The sequence below is a fragment of the Phocoena sinus genome, chromosome 1, assembly GCF_008692025.1.
Source record: "Phocoena sinus isolate mPhoSin1 chromosome 1, mPhoSin1.pri, whole genome shotgun sequence".
Lineage (NCBI taxonomy): Eukaryota > Metazoa > Chordata > Mammalia > Artiodactyla > Phocoenidae > Phocoena > Phocoena sinus.
Window position 1 is genome coordinate 57,552,544 of NC_045763.1, and position 19,850 is coordinate 57,572,393.

The window sequence follows — 19,850 nt, forward strand, 5'->3', positions numbered from 1 at the left end:
CTTTGCTAAGGTATTTCTTAACGATACATGGGGGGAGGGCAGAAAGAATCTCCACCTCTCTGAAGGAGTTAGCCTTCTGCAAGCAGCATCATTATCTTCCTAATCTGATACTTACCTATCAGTCTCTGCTTTCACATTGCTAGTCTTTTAACACATGTCACTGACAGGAAAGGTTTGCATCAGTGCCTCTCAACTACTGTCATGCATCCTGTTTGATTACTAGGAATTTCTGATCTCATGTTTAAAGCCATCCTGCTGTGTATTTTTCTTGACTAAGACCTGCAGAACCTGCAAATCTGTACTTCAGAGTGAATGGGTAGCCTTTAGACTCTGATTCTGTTGACTTTCAATTACCACTGAATTATGCTCATTTAGCAGAACTCCACTTTCCAGGGAAATGACCTATTCTTACAGCCGAACATTACACCTCCCTTCTTTTTGGCATTGCTGCATATCCTTAAATCAATGAGCATTTGCCTTGATGTCTTATGGACACACATACCTCTTCTAGTTTTATTTTAAAAAATCAATTCTATTTCTCTAATACCAAAGCAGTTCCTGCTATCAGCAGATCAATCTTTGATCAGCCTAGTGGAAAGCTCATGGCGCTACTCTGTGGCCAGTGGGCATTGGCATGACTGACAAGTGCCTTTCCAACAGTTTCCAGTATGTGGGTGTCTGCAGCACCTGGTTTTCTCCAGCGGCAGTTGTGGCAACCTTTGTCAGAGAACAAAGAGAAGATTTTTTTCATACATCCTAGCTCCAAGAGGAGCTAGAATCTAATTGAACAGAAAGTGTTGTGTACTGATCCTTTTCTTCTCCGTTATCCCCCTTTATGCTTTTGGAGGCAGGTATCTTCTCCTGTCCATCTGTGTGACACCCAATTATTTTTCATAAGCTGGGGATTGTTTTAGGGACAGTCTCCAGGTTAATGACTGTGGGAAAGAAGAATAAAATCAATAAGTGCAAGGACTCATTTTTGTTTTCATAAACATTGCATGTTAAAATATCAGGGCTTGTCTGTCGTCTCAGAAGAGACTCTGACCACTGGAGTAAAGCTGCAGGAAATCTCTGAGCTCTTCATCATCCAAGGTTGTACCTAAGCTGTCCTCTTGGCTTGTAGCCTCTTTCACTATCTGCTTGCTAAGGACCATGAGAATAGTTTAGTATACCAATTATTCTTATTTTACCATCAAAGGCTATCAAGTGAGGAGGCTGAGAAGATAATAAAAATGAGTTCTCAGTTTCAACACTTTGCATCTCAAGAACGGGAAACTGTCAACTCTGTTGAATATTCCATTTGCTATGGAGGCATATCTCTTGAGGAAAACCATCATTTGGCATCTCATTATTCCCCCCAAAATTAAATTATCAACAAGTGGTTTGAGGTAGGTTGTTAGAACCTCAGTCCTTACACACTCAACATTAGGAGGGTGGTGAGCCTGAGTGTGTGTTTGTGTGTGTGCGTTTGCATGCACATGCATGTGCACACAAGGTAGACCCGATCAAACAGACTAGACAGATAGATTATATTCTTGAGAAAATTTAGGGAGAAAAAAATCCATCATATAAACAAAAGATTCATCAGCTACTTCAACTGTAAAATGGGAACACTGGAGTAGATGACACCCTCTGTCCATTCCAGCTCTAACTTTCTATATGGATGGAGTTTATCAGTCTTGCTAAGACATACCTGGCAACCTGGATTCTCTGGAATAGCCTGTAGGCTTACAATTTGATAATCTTAAAAAGCAAACAAACAAAGCTTGTTTCCAAACTGCAAATGCAGGACATGGAACTCTACGTCCTGTCTTGTGAGCATGGCAAGTATTCCTGGAGGACCGTGAAGCCTTCTTCACAAAATGTCAGATCTGAAGGGGACCTTAATGGCCTCATCCAGTTCCCTCATTTTCCAAGAAAGAAAACTGAGGCCCAGAAGGGTATGTAACTTGACCAAGATTACTTGGCTAAAATGTTCCCGAGCCAGAACTATGACTTCACTCTCTTGACTCCTAGATCAAAATACCTGTCACTTCTTTAACTAGGAAAGGTTATTAGGCTGTCAGAAGAAAATCGCCTTTCAGAATAGATGTAATCTATGGAGAAAAGTCTTTAGAATCAGGATTGTTGGACCTAAAAATGTGTTAACAGCTTCCAGTAATATAAGAGCCTCTTGTCAGAGCACAGCAACCATCTCCAAGAGCACAAAATGGGAAGACCTTATAGATTTCAGTTAAACTTGAAGAGCAGTATCTCAGTAAGAGTCATTGAAAGTTAAAATGTGTCATCCAGAAAGGAGGGAAATCCCTCACTGCGGGGAATGTGTGAAACTTGTATTGTTTCCATTTAAAAGGATGGCGTCCAGATGGACAGGCTGACATGCAGGCAAGAGACCATCAGTGCAGGCACTCTGTGATACTCATACAGGTTAATGGGCTCGGGTTGCTGGTACAGGAGGAAGTAAAGGACCCAGGGGGAAGGAGCACAGATTAGAGCAAGATATTTAAATGTGATATTACAAGTTAGTTGATATTTTTTCAGAGAAGAATCACCCCTTTAAATCCCCGACTTACTGTCTCCAAAGCTGGAACATAGAATTCTCAAGACACAGGGAAGAGAACTCAGGAATTTTGCATGATTAAATGCTGTAAGCTAGCAAGAAAAGCACCTCCAATGCCGCCATTATCAGAGTTTTGATGAGACGTTTTTTGCATCTGTTTATTTATTTATTTGGTACTGTTCCACTCTTTCCCCACTGTAGTCTGACCATTCTGTAAATGTGAACTCACAAAGCATGTAGTATGATTCTTTGAGTGTGTGTTTCAGGTTATTTCTGCATGGGACTGGCTAAGCATTTAGCAGAGGAAATTCAGAATAGGGAAACCCATCAGTTGTTCCAATGCCTGCATAGGGAAACACCCATTAATGTCAAAATGGCACTCTCTGTGGATAATGGCTTTCTTCTTTATCGTAATGTTCCAGACACAGTAGTGGTTCGGCTCAATTTCTCGCTGTCGCAGGGAATCTTTAATTAAACAAAGGGAAAAAGCTGCTAGTCCCGCTAGAGGTTTTATATTTGCATTGGCACAGAAGAATCTAACAGCTTCGTTAACCAGGCATGAAGAATGGTGAAGAATGATGGTTAGGAAACGCAGGGGCTATTGTGGCCTTTTATTTTAGCAAAAGTAGTCATTATGAGGAGTAAAGTGACAGGGAGAAAAGTAATTTCAAAAGTAATGTCATATATAGTTTTTATGCCAAAGGTTGAGAGACCAGAAAGAGATTTTAACGGGAACCTGAAGGCCTGGGTTCTAAGCTATTAAATCACTGCGTCTGGAACAAAGTGATTGTGAAATAAATATCTGTTGAATGAATTGCCCTTTAGCTTGGGAAAGTTGCTGACTTCATCTGAAAAGTGAACATGTGAGGTTATTATTGGTTCCCAAACCTGACTCTGATCATCAAAGTCACTTGGGAAGATTTTTAAAAAACACTGATTCAGTAGGACTGGGTGGGGCTCATAAATCTGTATTTTTCAAAAGTTCCCTGGGTGCTTCTGATGCTGAACTAGGTTGGAAACCCCTGAACTAACTGGGATGACCACTAAAATTCCTCCCTAAGGCAGAGTCATAGGCTGATGAATCTAGGAACTTGGGGGCACCCAGAGACAGCACTGAGATGCTAGGGATAGAGAAATCTCTTGCTCCAGCCCTACAACCAGGTACCAAGGGTCCAGGACAGCTGCTTCCACCTCACTGTGCTCACTTTGCTTTGATGAGTTGTCCACAGGGCTCTGTGAGCAGGCGGAAGTCTCCAGGGAGAACGTGTGACTATGCCATCAGCTGCAAGAGTTGAAAGCAAATCATCTAGATCCCAGCAGGCCATCTGGAAATGTGTCATTTTCAAATAGAGAAGTTGTCCAAAGACTCATTTTCGCTGAAACAAGTAGAGATAAATGTAGGAACTTTTGAAAGCTGCATTAACTCTTTCAGCCACAGGGTGTCATTTAGTTCAATGAAGCAGCTGTAGAGCACCTCAATAAATGATTGCCTCAGTACATTCACAGGCATCCCTGTGGCCTGAGAGAGTTAATGCATTTTTCAGAAGGACTCGGGATCCATCCATCTCCCTGAGAAGTGAAATAGAATATTTGATTGCTGATATTTTTAATAGCATGATACAGAAGAAAGAGCTTCTATGAGCAGGTAGATAGGTTTTTCTCACTAACCCTAGCCCTCCTTTTATCTTGTTGTAGCAGAATTTTTTAAAAAATTAAATGAGATGATTATAAATATTTAATAAGCACAAATACATTAATAAATGTAATGCCTGTTACCAATGAGAGGCATTGTTATTATTTACTAGCAGAATTCATAGACACAAGGCATGAAATAAAACTGAAATTACAGTCTTCCTCTTAACCTCAAATCGTCATAAGCCAAGGCTTTAGAGTAATCATTTGAAGATTAGAAGCCATTTAGTTCTCTAACATATGTACTACTCATCTAAACTGAACCCAGCTACTGTTATATGGATCTTTTAAATTAAACAGTCATTACAAACATAATAAAGTGAGCAAAACATAAAGCCTGTTTTTATTAACCTGGGCTTGGCTACATGAACCTTTTCTATTTTTACAAACATACAAGTTATTCACTTTAATAAGAAATTTACATATAAATATTGATGCCTCACCTTGAAAGTGTATGAGTGTAATTGTCCCAAATCACCCTGCAAACAGAAGACATGGGATTGAGTTCTACCTCTGCCACTTCTTGAACCACTTATGTAGCTCCTCTGGACGTCAGTTTGCTGCTTTAGCAATAAAATCATGTATCACCGGATTGTCCTGGAGATCAAGTGAGATAACGCTATGACAGACCTTCATAAGATGAGCCATCCATTATAGACCGTTAGAAGTTGTTTTTGAATATTGCAGTGGGTTCTCATTGGCACACAGGGACTGGAAAACCTATTTTTGTGTTGTTGCAGACAAGCAGAATGACGTGGAGATTCCATCTCCCACCCAGAAAGACAGGGAGAAAAAGAAAAAGCAACAGCTCATGACACAGATAAGCGGAGTGAAAAAACTGATGCATAGTTCAAGCTTAAATAATACAAGTATCTCACGCTTTGGAGTCAACACGGAAAATGAAGATCATCTAGCCAAGGTGTGTATGAGCTGGGTGTGTGCTCGTGTAGCTCTGCTTTATAGCAGGCAGATGTCTAAAAGCTCCTACTAGGAAACAGTGATCGCTTTTGCTTTATGATTAAATAGTATGATGAGGCTGATGTAGCCCGTTGTCCATTGTTGAATACCTAGTTAAAGGCCCTTTTTCTGTACCAAAGGACCATAATTTTGTCCTGAGTTGGGTCCATTAACCTATGAATGGAGAATCCTGTTGAACACATATCGGGAGAATCCAAGGTGAGGGCAAGAGACAGGGCTGAATTACCCCAGAGGATATTTCAGAGACTGTATGCCAAGGACCGATGAGAAAATCTGCACTGATTGGCAGAGCTGAAGAAGAAATGGGAGAAATTGACAGCCTTGATCCTTGAGCCCAAACCCTAGTAGTGGAGGAAGGCTCAGAAAGAATTCATACCTCCTCTCGGAGGCCGTGCAAGGTGACTGCTGAGGTTCTCTCAGCCTTGTGAGAATATGAAATGAGAACAAATGAACATTCAGTGAGGGAGCGTCTGAAAGATGTCATTAGAAGAAGGTTGATTACACATTGGGCCAAGCCTCTGGGGAGAGCCTGGATCCCTTACTCTGGGCAGTAATTAATAATGGAATAAATTGCTCCTTTAATCAGATAATCTTGGAATAATCCCACAACACAGGATGGAATGATGTTTCTTTCAAGTCTTTCTGTGGCGCAGGAGCTCTAGGATGTAATGGATGACTAGCATCTTCATGACCTTTTATACTAAATCAGGGTTGACTTACACACATTCTAGCAGCTAAGTCTCCTTGACATGGCTCTCAGTGATAATAACCAAAGGGCAGAGGAGTTTCCCTGAGATTGCTTTCTAGCTGTTACTCATGGACCAGTGAGCAGAGAAGGGGAGAGACAGGGAAATGGGGCTAGAATGATCTCTAATCACTTGCACCTACTTCTGAAAGCAACATTGATTGAGGACTGACATATGGCAAAAAATTAGAGGTCAGCAACAAAATTTATCAATAAACATACATTCTCCCTTTTCTGAAAAATATGTACAGAACCTTCTAACCAGCATGAAGGTACTCAACTTCCCAGATCATTCCATTTTCAAACGTTCATGCAACCAGAACACTCTAACTAGATACTCTAAAGACTTAGCCAACCCCTGTCCCCAGAATAAATAAAAATAATGAGGCATGTGAACAAAACTGTCCTTATTTCTAAATTTCTCTAATTTTGATGATAGGAGCTGGAAGACCTGAACAAATGGGGCCTTAACATCTTCAATGTGGCTGGATATTCCCACAATAGGCCCCTAACATGCATCATGTATGCCATATTCCAGGTGAGTAAACAGGAGTGAACGTTGGTTATCCAATTAGATGCTCTTTATGATTTTTTTCCATCCCAGTTTACTTTTCTGATTTGGTTTTTCTTCATTTTTGGACATCCACTTAGTTATTTTCTAATCCTTTTTGCCGCATAGGAAAGAGACCTCCTAAAGACATTCAAAATTTCATCTGACACCTTTGTTACCTACATGATGACTTTAGAAGACCATTACCATGCTGATGTGGCATATCATAACAGCCTACACGCTGCTGACGTAGCCCAGTCAACCCATGTTCTTCTTTCTACGCCAGCCTTAGATGTGAGTAGTTATGATCTGTTTTGCATACCCTGCCCATCCTCCTTAAAAAGTGCCATACAACATGTGATATATTTATAGAAATAATGTAATTAGATGTTTTTGCATACTGGAACTGGCTCTTTATTATGTAGAGCATGTATCAATTGGGTTATTAATATAAATGGATGACATTTCTACTTGCTCTCTCATATCAGAGTAACCTTTCCTTTACCTCTGTTACAATTGAAAAATTATTTAATTATCAAGCAGTTAATAGGATGCTCTATTTGTCATTGTATCTCTAGTACCTAATAAGTGTCCAGTTCAGCATTTAGTATATAGTATATCCTCAGTATGCATGTGCTGATCTGAGCTGCCTGCACCATCCCAGGTCCTCTGAGGGATAGCACAGAAATATAATATAAAATGTTCTATATAGTTCCTGTTAAGAATAAGCATCCATAAGCTTATTTGCCTAAGAATTCATAAAACAGGCTCTATGGATTGAAGGAAAAGTAACCGAAAAATCTAGAACTGAGGAATTAACAATGCTGAAGCAAAGAGGGACAGCTTTCCAACTTGTTAGACATCTCTCTCGAAGATGGCTGTGACTGCTTCTCTCACAGATTAATGCATTTGTGTATATCACTATAAGCAGCCCAGTGGGTACAGCAGTCCATGCTCTTCCTTGACAGATGGCAGTGGTGGTCGGGTATTTCCAAAATGTGTAGGCTCATTGTGGGAAGGGACTGGCCATGCCCTAGCCAAGCCCACCTCTGCAGATTCAGCTTGGAAGGTGAAGAAAGATTAAACTGACCCCAACTCTATTGCTTGGGTTCCATATATTCTGAGAAATGAAATCCAAGAAGCTAAGACTGTTTTATAGCCCTGAAGGAAAAAAAAAAAAAAAACAGTATTATTTTTATGTTCTGTGTCAGTATCACACGGTGGGCCAACACTGTTTATCAACTGTCTGCTGCTGTTACCTACTGTGTGGCTGGAAATCGAGCATGAGAACCACAGATGTTTAGAGAAGGGAGAGTTCAATGTGTCCTTGCATAATTAGATTGAATCGAAGGGTCAGAAGATTTAAGTAACCACAGAGAATGATGAAAGACATTTCAGCCAGAAGCAATTTATACCTAAATAAATACTAGGTTTAAATCATTGCATACAGGTAGGGGCAGAGGAGGGAGGCTTCACGGGACGGCATGAAGGAGTTGAGCAGTTGGCATTAGGTCTCATTTCTCAGAAATGTCCTCAGATCTTGTCCATACTAATCACTGAGTGGATAGGTATTGACTGAATGGATGAATGAATAAATGTGTGAAAGCTCTGACCATGCTACAAATTTAGCTTTAAGAAATAACTTACTGGCAGGCTTATACATCTGGAATTTGGCCTTAGTTATGCAGCCTGAAAGCATAGGAAGCTTTTTATAGCAGAGCAGAGCCAGTCTGACGTGCGTCTTTGACCACTATATGTGCTTGTGTTGCCTAAGCACCATCCTGTTATACCACTTATCCAAGAAACAAATATCAGGTACCACCTGATCTCTCACCATGAGCGCTGTGCTAACGCCTTCCCCGAGCCTCAGCCTGCAGGCTCGATGTGGGCGTGGGCTCTGACCACCAATCCTCTCACATAAGAGACCTTATGATGATGGACAGAATCTACATTTAATTAAAATAGTATATTGAGATGTTGTATAGATCAACAAACCATCTTTCTCCCAACAAGAATGAAATGGGGTACCTTAGTATGAAACTAATTAAGCAGGATAGGCAAATGGAACGTGGAGTTCAGTGCACTCATTTTGCCCTGCAGGCCGTCTTCACAGATTTGGAAATCCTGGCCGCCATTTTTGCAGCTGCTATTCATGACGTTGATCATCCTGGAGTCTCCAATCAGTTTCTCATCAACACAAGTGAGTTCGCCACTAGAACAGTCATTTGAGATAATTGTATGAGTCACTGCTTCATTTTTTTCCTCCTGATGTTTTCATTATGGATAATAATGAGGGTAATAATGAGGTAATCCTTCCATTCCACTCAAACTGGTCAGACCTTTCCTGGTTACTGTGTCCAGTCTAGCAACATCACTTTGAGCTGCGTGGAGAACTTGGAAAGGGTCAGACGGGAGCCATAAAAAGTACTCAGTGTTTGGAAAATGCAATATGTGAGGAAAGAGTAACACATGTGGAATTATCCAGTAAGGATACGGAAAGGCTTGGGAATAATGTGGTAATGATTTTTTAGGATTATGCAGGGCTCTCACACAAAGCATGGTGACCCACTAGTGTCCCTCTCTACTGAGGGAGCAGGTTCAAACGTTGTATCTGAGCATGGGAGCCTCCATATAGAAATAAGACTCCAAGAAAAAGCTTCCACAATTCAGGATGGAGGGTCGGGTCATTAAAAGTCTCACACACTCTCTTCCAGCTTCATAGGTTTGATTATGCACTGGTCCGTAGTATGGATTGGTCTGACTTCAGTGACCTTCAAGGGCTGGCCCATCCTTAGGATCCCAAGCCCTACTCAAAGCTTTTGTCATGCTCGAAATATTTAGCATCCATGCTAATGAAAATCCATGATTTTTCCCAGTTAAGTACCACTTCCAAATGCTGAAAATCTAAGTACTTTTTTCTTCTGAGAATACTGGTTATCTTGTTGTGGTCAAGATTAACATCAAGTGCTGACGGTTTTAAGAAATATTGGAGCTACTTGCTGTGAAAGAGCCCTTATCATACTTTATCATCAGGATATTTGAATGACTAAGTGTGAGGCACCTTGGTTTTTACGTTGTTTTTCTACTGAAAGAACGTAAACTTTGGGCAGCTGCTTGTCTGTGTGGGTTATATCAGCTGGTCTACTGTGGTGTCATGAACCATTCCATATATAGGCCAGTTAGCTTCACACAGAAAAATGGTCTTTCTGCCAAAGCCACGTACCATAAAAAGCCAGCTTGCAGAGCTATGCCCTTGATCACAGGATGAACAAGGCAAGAGTGCTGAAACCACATCACATATCCCACCACCTTTTCTGAAGATGTAACTCAAAGCACACTGTAAAAGCAATGGTTTATGAGTAACAACACCTACAATTAGTAACATATTATCATCACTTGGTTATCATTTTGGTTAAGAGAAAATGTGGCTTCATGAGTTTGATGACCATGTTCTCAATTGCAGACCATGGCGCTGCCTAACAAAGGTTGTCTGTGATTCTTCTGTGTGAAAGGCAGGCTAGAAGCTGTAGTTTAGGTAACTAGATAATGCAGTTTCTGTTGTATAGGGCCATAGGGCAGAAACTGGGATATCAAAATTGTTGTAAAAAATTATTGTTTTGTTACCATATTTACAGAAAGCTCCAAAGAGCTACATTATTTGAATAAAGTGAAATTTTACACTCACACCATTATCTTCTTTGAAAATCCAAAACTCACAATTGATGGAGCTGGGAAACATATCAAAAAGTGAGATAATGTGAAAAATTTTAATACCTTGGGTAAAGTTTAGTGGCATTTTCAGTCTGTTCTTTTTCCAAAGCACACATTTGTGAGGACATAGGGGAAGTTACAAACTGAGATAAAAATAGGATTAATTGCTTGGGAATGCCCTTACCTAAAATGTCAAATTCTTCATCTGAAGTGAAAAGGAAAAAAAGGATTTTAAAAATACTGTGACTTTTAATCAAAGAGAAAGTTTATGAGCTAATATCTACTGGAAACTTTTTTTTTTTTTTTTTAACTTAGGAACTGACTATTTCTCTTTGTAGAGGGAGACTCTGCTCTAATAGAAAATGACATATGGGGTCTTGGTTCTTAAGATCATATGGAGAGAACTAGATCTGATTTCACACTGAGGTAATTCCACAGTTTGAATTGTATCCCTTTTTATTAAATCATCATTTTCCTTTGTTTATTAGATTCAGAACTTGCTTTGATGTATAATGATGAATCTGTGTTGGAAAACCATCACCTTGCCGTGGGTTTCAAACTGCTCCAAGAAGAACACTGTGACATCTTCCAGAATCTCACCAAGAAGCAGCGTCAGACACTCAGGAAGATGGTTATTGACATGGTAAGACTTTGGTCTCCCTGTGTTCCTCACTTTTGCTGGAAGAGAAAATCCATCTCCTTGATAAACTGAGTTTATTGAGAGTTTCCTTTTTTTTTTTTTTTTTAACCTCAGGTCTTAGCAACTGATATGTCCAAACACATGAGCCTGCTGGCAGACCTGAAGACAATGGTAGAAACAAAGAAAGTTACAAGTTCCGGTGTTCTTCTCCTGGACAACTATACTGATCGTATACAGGTATTTGACAGAAGCCTTTGATTTAACACAAAGCCACACCAAATTAATGACGCAGCAATTAGAAAAAGAAAAACAAGTTTACTGAGTTGCATGTCCTAGGTTACAACTAAGGCCTTGGGCTTATTTTAAGAATGAGCAAAGGAAAATGGACATTCAAGTTGATTCTCTAATTTACGAAGAAAAACAGAACCCTATTTATTGAGTTGCTTAATTCTAAAAATAAACAGCAAAATCTCTTTATAATAGGGTATACGTGACTGCTGATCCCAAAGGCTCATGTTTGGACATAAATCCTACTGACTTGAACTTTGTTAGGTCTGTTTTGATTATACAAATTGCCCTCAGTTGGTCTCCTCTTTCCACAAGTGGAAAATATGAAGACATCTACTTTGAGTAATTCTTTGCATTTTTTCCAAACTGAGGAGAAGAAACCATGGCAGCATCTGACCTCTAATGTCCCTTCCAGTTTTTTAATTCAATGACTGTCAATCAAAGAAGACATATTTTCCCTTTGGGGACTCTTATAATGGTAAATAACCAACTCTGGCCAGCACCATTGTAATCCTGCTTTTTTGGTGCAAGCACCATAATTATAATGCAACTAAAATGTTCTTGGGTCTGGTACCAAGTGTACTAGTACGAGAGGGATGAGATGTTCCGGTAGTATTTATACCTCATTTTATGGGATTTCCAAAATTTGATGATTTCAGGTCCTTCGCAACATGGTACACTGTGCAGACCTGAGTAACCCCACCAAGTCCCTGGAATTGTATCGGCAATGGACAGACCGCATCATGGAGGAATTTTTCCAGCAGGGAGACAAAGAGCGGGAGAGGGGAATGGAGATTAGCCCCATGTGTGATAAGCACACAGCTTCCGTGGAAAAATCCCAGGTATCTAATATAAGGTTTCAGAGTTTCTGTGAGCTCTGCTGATGGTTGAACTGGAGGGCTCTTTCTAGCTGTTTTCTTTTAAATATGTGTGTGTGTGTGTGAAATTGTAAGGAAGCAACTACTTTATTTAGTTCCATTATGCTCATGACTCATTCGCCTTCTGCATTACACTCAATTTCACAACAAGGAGATAAAGCAGTCTTCAGAAATCCATCAAAGTTTGGACTGTGTATCCTCCGTTTAGATCATTGTCTATGACCTTAACAAATCCTGCTGATTTAACTGAATGCTGCTGTCTCCTTCATCTCATCCCTCTAGGTTTCCCCCAGCTCTGTCTTTACCCTCCAGGACCTCTGCTTTTCACCCTTGTTTCCTGTTTTCGTTGTCTCTCCATAATCATGCACACTGCTACCATCACCAGAGGTGACGAACCTCATTCCCACACATCTCTCTGCCTCATAGTTGAAGCGCTGTCCTGTGTCCCCTTCCAAGGTCACGTCTACACTTCTGAGAGCATGCTGACATCTTTTGGTTGTGTCCAAAGCTACAAACTCTCTGTGTGCTAAGGACTGGGGGGACATTACACTGTAGGCAGGGAGATGCAGAAATGCCCCAGATGCCGCTAGCTGCAAAATATGTAGCACTAGATAGTATCGATATTCTTACAAAGGCTTCAGGGCCGGCTGAGATGCTATTTTTTTCAGGACAACAAACTACCTGAGCCAGGCAGTCATGATTAAGACTGTGTCTCTAGGCTGCCCAAGGCCTTTTTCACAAAAGCATTCAGAGTATTTTTTGTTAGTGTTTATCCTCTTTCCCCACTACCTTCTACTCCCAAATTTACATGTAGTTATAATATCAATGTATAGTTCCTTTGCAATTATTGTTGTGTTGCTTTTTAAAGAAACCCAATCAAATGAGTTTAAAATCTGTAAGTGCTCTGAAGGTCTAATATGCCATAAAAACACGTGATAACATAAAGTTAGGGCCAATTCAAATACCCTAATGCCTTAATTAGAACAAGATATTCATGAATTAGTTAATTAAATAGCGTATTGCCCTTTTGTTAGCAACAGTGGTGTTTCGTATGTATATGATGTTCTGTGTGGTTTTCCACACATTTCCCATACGTTATCCCATTTGAACCTCCAAACAGCCTTGTGACATAGACATAGCAGGTATTTCCCCAGTGTGTCAGGTGAAGAAGCTGTCCTCTTGTTCCAGTTCACCCAGCTACCCTCCACCCAAAACTATTCACTGTCCATCACTGAGAACAGGTCTCACTGTTTCCATGATGTTGTGGTCCACCCTGGTATTTCCCACAGATGGGGAATGAGTAGTCTGGCAATGAAGCCCTTGATTTGTAGAGTTCTCTCGTCCCAGGGCCTAGGAAATAAGCAACTAGAGGCTACCTTTCAAAAAAGTGCTGAACATTTAGCAGAAGCAGAACAAATGAAGAAAGCAAATGACGGCACTGCGTTCAGCTGATTGAATTTTCTCCATTGCCTTGAGCTTGTTTTTTTCAGGTCCCTGGAAAACACCTTGAAAATAGTCTCTAAAAACCACTAAACATACATAAAGAAGTAAAAGGGAGGAAAGAGGAGTGGGTGGAAGCAAGAGAAATATCTGAATCATCCACAGTCGAAGTTCTTGTAATCAGTGCAGATCAGAGATGCCCTGACTGTGGTATGAATTCTGTTTGTTTAGGCTAGGGAAACACCAGAGAAAAGATAGATAGATAATAGGTAGATAGATAGATAAACAGATAAAAGTCACATACGACTAAGGTTCTTTGATATGGTACAACTTTGATGTGTTAAATAACTGGCCCAAATCCAGAATGTTAATAAAGGGAAGTTTCCAGCAGTGTGGAAAGACAGCTATGTAATGCCCATGGGTGCACAGAAGTTGCCTTTGCTCATCTACCCCTGAATCCCTACCCAGCATCTCTCCAGCTCCCCAGACCATGACAGGGGAATTCCATTCCCTGATTCAACTAGTGCCTATTCTTTCTCTCAGCCTGTTCCCACCCCCAATGTTTCCTGTTTGTCCCACAGTGGAAAGGTCAGGATAAGGCCACAGAGCCAGCTCATGCAGGATGCATAGCCCCTGTGTAAACCATAACAGAGCCATAAGCTTCACATTTCTTCACAGGAACACTAGCAAAGGAACTGCTTAATTGTCTTTATTTTTCCTTCTTTCTCCTGATGGAAATGACGGTATGCCCTCTGGATCTAAAACAATTGCAGACGTGTCTGCAGAGGGGATATTTGTTTGTTTAGGGACTTGAAGTGTTTTCAAGTGTTTTACCTACGTCGTCTACAAACCAAAAACATTCCACAGAACCTGAGACATCTCAGAGTCATACGAGGCCGGCTCCCTTTCATTTTAAAACCGTGGCATATTTTAAAGTTATCAGGGAAAGAATGTTGAGTCAGAGCTCAGTAGACCTGGAGCTTCCTTCTTCAGAGAATGACTCACAGAATCCAATGAGTGACAAAGTCATTCCCAGCCAGGGTTACATCCAGACTTCTTACCTGGCAGACGTCAGAGGAAAAGTAATCAGTTCTAGTGAGACCAACACAGGCTTTGGGATCAGACAAAGTTGGGACTGAGTCCCATCTCCACCACTTACTGGCTCTGTGATCTCTGACAAGATATTTCATCTCGACGAGTCACAGTTTCCTCCTTTGTGAATGGTGAATAGCCATACTTACTCTGCATGATTAAGAGTGATAATGTATATATTGTGTTCAGTGCAGGATGCACCATATAATAGGTACTCAAATAACAGATTCCAGTATTATTGACCTCTCTTGGGCTGTTGTGGCTCTTTCTTTGCATGCAAACCAGGACGGCTTGTTTGGTGTTCCAGGGCCCATCACAATAACAGATGTGTAACCTTCTTTTTCTCCAGGTGGGCTTCATCGACTACATTGTCCATCCGCTGTGGGAGACCTGGGCAGACCTGGTACAGCCTGATGCCCAGGACATTCTGGATACTTTAGAAGATAACAGGAACTGGTATCAGAGCATGATACCCCAGAGTCCCTCCCCACCACTGGACGAGCAGAACAGAGACTGCCAGGGTCTGATGGAGAAGTTTCAATTTGAACTGACCCTCGAAGAGGAGGATTCTGAAGGCCCCGAAAAAGAAGGAGAGGGCCACAACTATTTCAGCAACACAAAGACACTTTGTGTGATGGATCCGGAAAATAGGGATTCACTGGGAGAGACTGATGTAGACATCACAACAGAAGACAAGTCCCCGATTGACACATAATCTCCCTCTTCATATGGAGATGAACATTCCACCCTTGACAAGCATGCCAGCTGTATGGTAGGGCCAGCCCACCATGGGGGCCGAGGCCTGCACGGGACAAGGGCCTCCCGGCCTTTCCAGTTACTTGAGTTTGGAGCGAGAATGCAAGACCAGGAAGCACATAGCAGCTCAGGAAATTCCACAGTTGACTTGCCTTGCTTGCAGGCTTAGTGGAGAGCTGAAGGTTTCTGTGGTTCTGGAGGCCAAGTTCGCATCACAACCGAATGGCTTGAAAATGGAAGACACAAAACTGAGAGATTTTTCTGCACTAAGTTTTGGGAATCTGTCCCCTCTAGTGACTGAACTGACTGACTAATAATGTCATTTCTATATCTGCTCACCTGTCCCCTTGTCTGCCAACCTGTGTGCCTTTTTTGTAAAACATTTTCACGTCTTTAAAATGCCTGTTGAATACCTAGAGTTTAGTATTAACTTCTACACAGATAAACGTTCAAAGTTGACATAAACTTTTCTGACTCTTTCTGGGGGAAAAAAAAAGGAAAGAAAATGGTCTTCCTTCTTTCTTGGGCAATATCTTTCACTTGACTATAGTTACTTTTGCAAATAGAAAGGCTACGCTTCTAACCACATTCAACTTCCTTCTCCTGTGGTCCCAAACAACTCCTCAGTTGCCCTTACAAAGTATCTCTGTTTGCCTGCTTCCAACAGTATTTTTTCTCCTCTAGAGTTGCACTTTTTTGCTGTAAACAGAATAAAGTTGAACAAACTAAGGGGTAGTCATGTTGTTCCCAGTAACAATCTGTGTAGAATTCAGCTTCATGAGCAGTTACCCTTTCGGGTCCCGAACCCCTGTGCCACTGGGGTTGCACAGTCCCCATCCTGTTCTCTTGCGCCCCTCTTCACGCTAACACCAGTTACACCGTTTCCAGTTTAATGCTGCCGTCTTTCTCTTGCACTGCCTTCCACGCTATCACCTCCATTTCTGTTTATAACCGTGTATTTATTACTTAATGTATATAATGTAATGTTTTGTAAGTTATTAATTTATATATCTAACATTGCCTGCCAACGGTGGTGTTCAATTTGTGTAGAAGACTCTGCCTAAGAGTTACGACTTTTCCTGTAACGTTTTGTATTGTGTACTATTATAGAACCTGAACATCGCTGAAGAGAGACATACGGGCCCCTCACCAGTTGGGTCTGCCCTTTTCCCGGTCTGAGTTGCTAATACTGCTCAACCCTTTCATGAACTGTTTTGGAAACGGGATTCTCACATTAGATACTAATGGTTTCTATTGAGCTTTTACTTTTGTATAGTTTGATAGGGGTAGGGGGCAGTGGGATGCGGTTTTTACCCCTGTTTTATCCAAATCTGTACACATGAGTTGAGTTTTAACTGGGTTCTACTATAATTGTGGCTTCGGTTTAACAAGAAACACTACATTCAGTTTAACAAGCAACTCACAGATGGTTCTCTGGAGAGTCCCCAAACTACTGACTTTGAAGAGGAAGCCCCCTGCCTGCTGTTAAGCAGGAATGTCATGTTCCAATTAATTACAAAAGAAAACAATAAAACAATGTGAATTTTATAATAAAATGTGAACTGACGTAGTAAATTATGCAAATGTGAAGCTTCTGATAACACTTGTTAGGCCTCTGAGTGGCTTCAGTCTCTGTTTGTAAAATCTATTTCATGCTTTCAGTTCAGCATTGTGACTCAGTAGTTCAAGAAATGGCACAAATGTGCATGACCAATGGGTTTGTATGTCTATGAACACTGCTTATTTCAGGTGGACATTTTATTGTTTTCCAAAGTTTCTCACAATGTATGTTATAGTATTATTATATATTGTGCTCAGATGCATTCTTAAGAGACTTTTATATGAGGTGAATAAAAAAAGCATGATTAGATTAGACTGTAGGCCCAATTATTTTGTGGTTAGTTCTGACGCATTGAAAGCAGATCTTTTTTCCCTCTTCTCTCCTACCATACCCCACAGAGAAAACTACCCACTTTGCTTGACCAGCATCACAACTAAAGTTTCATAATCTGTGTCCAAAAAGTCCCCTAGCTTGAAACATTTATTTTTTTAACAACTGTTCAACTAGCTCAGTGGTACGAGAAGGGAGATGATGAATTAAAAGAAACAAAGCCACTTTAAGAATCTGAAGAGTTTAATCTACTGGATGAATAAAGGGAATCTCCAACTTGGCTGGGTCCTCTAGAAAAATGAATCATAGCACATTAACTTAATGTAGTCAGATGGTCCAACATTAGCTTAGTGTAGTCAGATTGTCCCATTGATTCATCTGACACATGAAGAATCTGAGGTCCAAAGAGTTACCTTAAAGCACAATGCAAGGAGTGATGGCTGACACTCATGGTCATCTCAGTGATCCTTGGAGTCTCCTGTTGATCATATGGTTATGCTTTTCTTTCTGGAAAAAACTGTGTAAATATAAACAAAATAATGCTTCGTTGAAAAAGTCAGCTTAAAAAAAAATTTATCCTGAGAAAGGTGTGTGTGTATGTGTGTGTGTGTGTGTGTGTGCGTGCGTGTGTGTGTGTGTGTTGAGAAAGCCTGCAAATAAGAATCAGTGGATGGCCCATGATATTTTAACCACAGGGGGACGTGGTTCGTGAAACAGGAAGGGGTCTGCTCTAGAAAAACTCCATTCAATAAACTGAAATTACTGTATTTCTTTTTAAAGACAATGAAGGTGAGCCACTGTTGCAGAACCAGCTTGCCTGCTGGTTCCAGAGCTAGTATTTATAGTTCTTTGCCACCATCCCTGATTTCTGATTGCACCCCACTGTCTCTGAGCTTTTACAGATTGAGTGACAAAAGTGAATTGGTTAGAATAGCCACAGGTGTGACTTTAAAATATCTAGAGCTATAAATATTTATAACTATTTGCAGGTCTCTTCCTACAGAGTAGTTCTTACCTTTGGTGCAAAATTAGAATCATCTGGGGAATAAATATTTTTTTTTAAATACTGATGTTTGAGTTCCATCCTCACTCCCAGATTTCTGTTTGAATTGGTCTTGGGTGGAGCCCTGGGCATCAGATTTTTAAAGTCTCCCCAGGTAATTCTAACATGTAATCTGAGTGGAGAACCACTGCTCCAGAAGAGAGAAGCACACTTGCAGCTAAGGCTTTTGTCTTAGTCCATTCAGGCTGCTATAACAAAATTCCAGACTGTACAGCTTAAAAGCAGCAGAAATTTATTTCTCAAAGTTCTGGAGGCTGGGAATTCAAAGATTAAGATACTAGCATGATCACATTCTGGTGAGTGCCCACTTCCTGCTTCATAGCTGGTGCCTTCTCACTTGTATCCTCACCTGATAGAAAGGGTTGGAGATCTCTCTGGACCCTCTTTAACAAGGGCACCAATCCCATTCATGAGGGCTCCACCCTCATGACCAAAGTACCTTACAAAGGTGACACCTCCTAATACATCATCTTTGGGGTTTTGGATTTCAGCATACAAATTTTAGGGAAACATAAACATTCAGACCATAACAGCTTTCTTTCACCCCAGCTGTCTTCAGACATTGTACACCCATCATGGCCAGGCACTGGTTCAAGTATAGAGACAAGTAGGGATCAGAAATGAGTAAGATGGAGCTCTGCACTCCAGGAGCTTACAATATGCTGTTGTTGCTCACTACTTGCCTTCCAGATTGTAAAATCATAATCATGCTCTCAGGAAAACCACAGTGAAGATCAATCTAAAAGAAAGTTAATCTTCTGACTCCAAAACATAGGCCATAAGAGTAGTCATCCTCCCACATGATGGTAGGGAGCTACTGCAGAAGCAGAAGTTACTGCAGCATTTTTGCCAAGGCTGAGGGTGATAATTTGTGTTTAACAAAATGCATAGGAGCTAAAGGCTGATTTATAGACTCAGGAACTGTCAGAGTTGGAAAGAAACACACACACACACACACACACACACACGTGCTGGATGGCATTTCCCTGACATATTCCCACAGGCTTATTTTGATATAAATTAGTTGGGGGTCATGGTAATTCTAAGTCCACTGAAGGAAGCCTAATGGAGTCCAAGTGAAGGGAGGTGGTTTATTGTACTGATTCTGGAGCCAAATGGCCCGGGTTCAAATCCTAACTCCTTCATTTACTACCTGTACAACTTTAAATAAGTCACTTACTCACTGGGGATTATAAATCTGTCAGATGGGGATAATAACCCCAGGGCTTTTTCTACAATTTCATTGCTACCTCTCTGAGCCTCATATCTTTTGAGAGTGATGAAATCAACAATTGTATGAGCCTTAAAACCTGTGAACCAAAATGGACTAAGATGTCTGGTAAATGCCATTTATCAACCCACAATTTGTGCAGCCTGTGCCCCTTACCAAGAATTCTCCAACCTAGTCATCTCTTACATCCCTCAAGACTCAGATCAGGTGACCTCCTACAAGACGCTTCCCTGATCCTCAAGGTTGGGATAAGGACTCTTTTCTGGAAATCTGAGAACATCTCATGCTTTGACACTAATTAACTGCGTAACCTTGGGCAAGTCCCTTAACTCCCC

General features: G+C 40.8%; 1 protein-coding gene across 4 annotated transcripts in view; it reads left to right on the forward strand.

The window, feature by feature from the left end:
• Positions 1 to 17,205, forward strand: part of PDE4B (phosphodiesterase 4B) — a 614,195-nt gene extending 596,990 nt beyond the window's left edge. For all 4 annotated transcript variants that reach the window (XM_032626205.1, XM_032626214.1, XM_032626225.1 and 1 more), the window contains 8 exons: positions 4,993 to 5,171; positions 6,415 to 6,513; positions 6,655 to 6,819; positions 8,626 to 8,725; positions 10,725 to 10,879; positions 10,991 to 11,113; positions 11,824 to 12,006; positions 14,924 to 17,205. In XM_032626205.1, coding sequence (XP_032482096.1) covers positions 4,993 to 5,171; positions 6,415 to 6,513; positions 6,655 to 6,819; positions 8,626 to 8,725; positions 10,725 to 10,879; positions 10,991 to 11,113; positions 11,824 to 12,006; positions 14,924 to 15,289 — 1,370 coding nt within the window. In that variant the 3' untranslated portion in view covers positions 15,290 to 17,205. The remainder of the gene's footprint in view (positions 1 to 4,992; positions 5,172 to 6,414; positions 6,514 to 6,654; positions 6,820 to 8,625; positions 8,726 to 10,724; positions 10,880 to 10,990; positions 11,114 to 11,823; positions 12,007 to 14,923) is intronic.
• Positions 17,206 to 19,850: the final 2,645 nt, after the last annotated feature.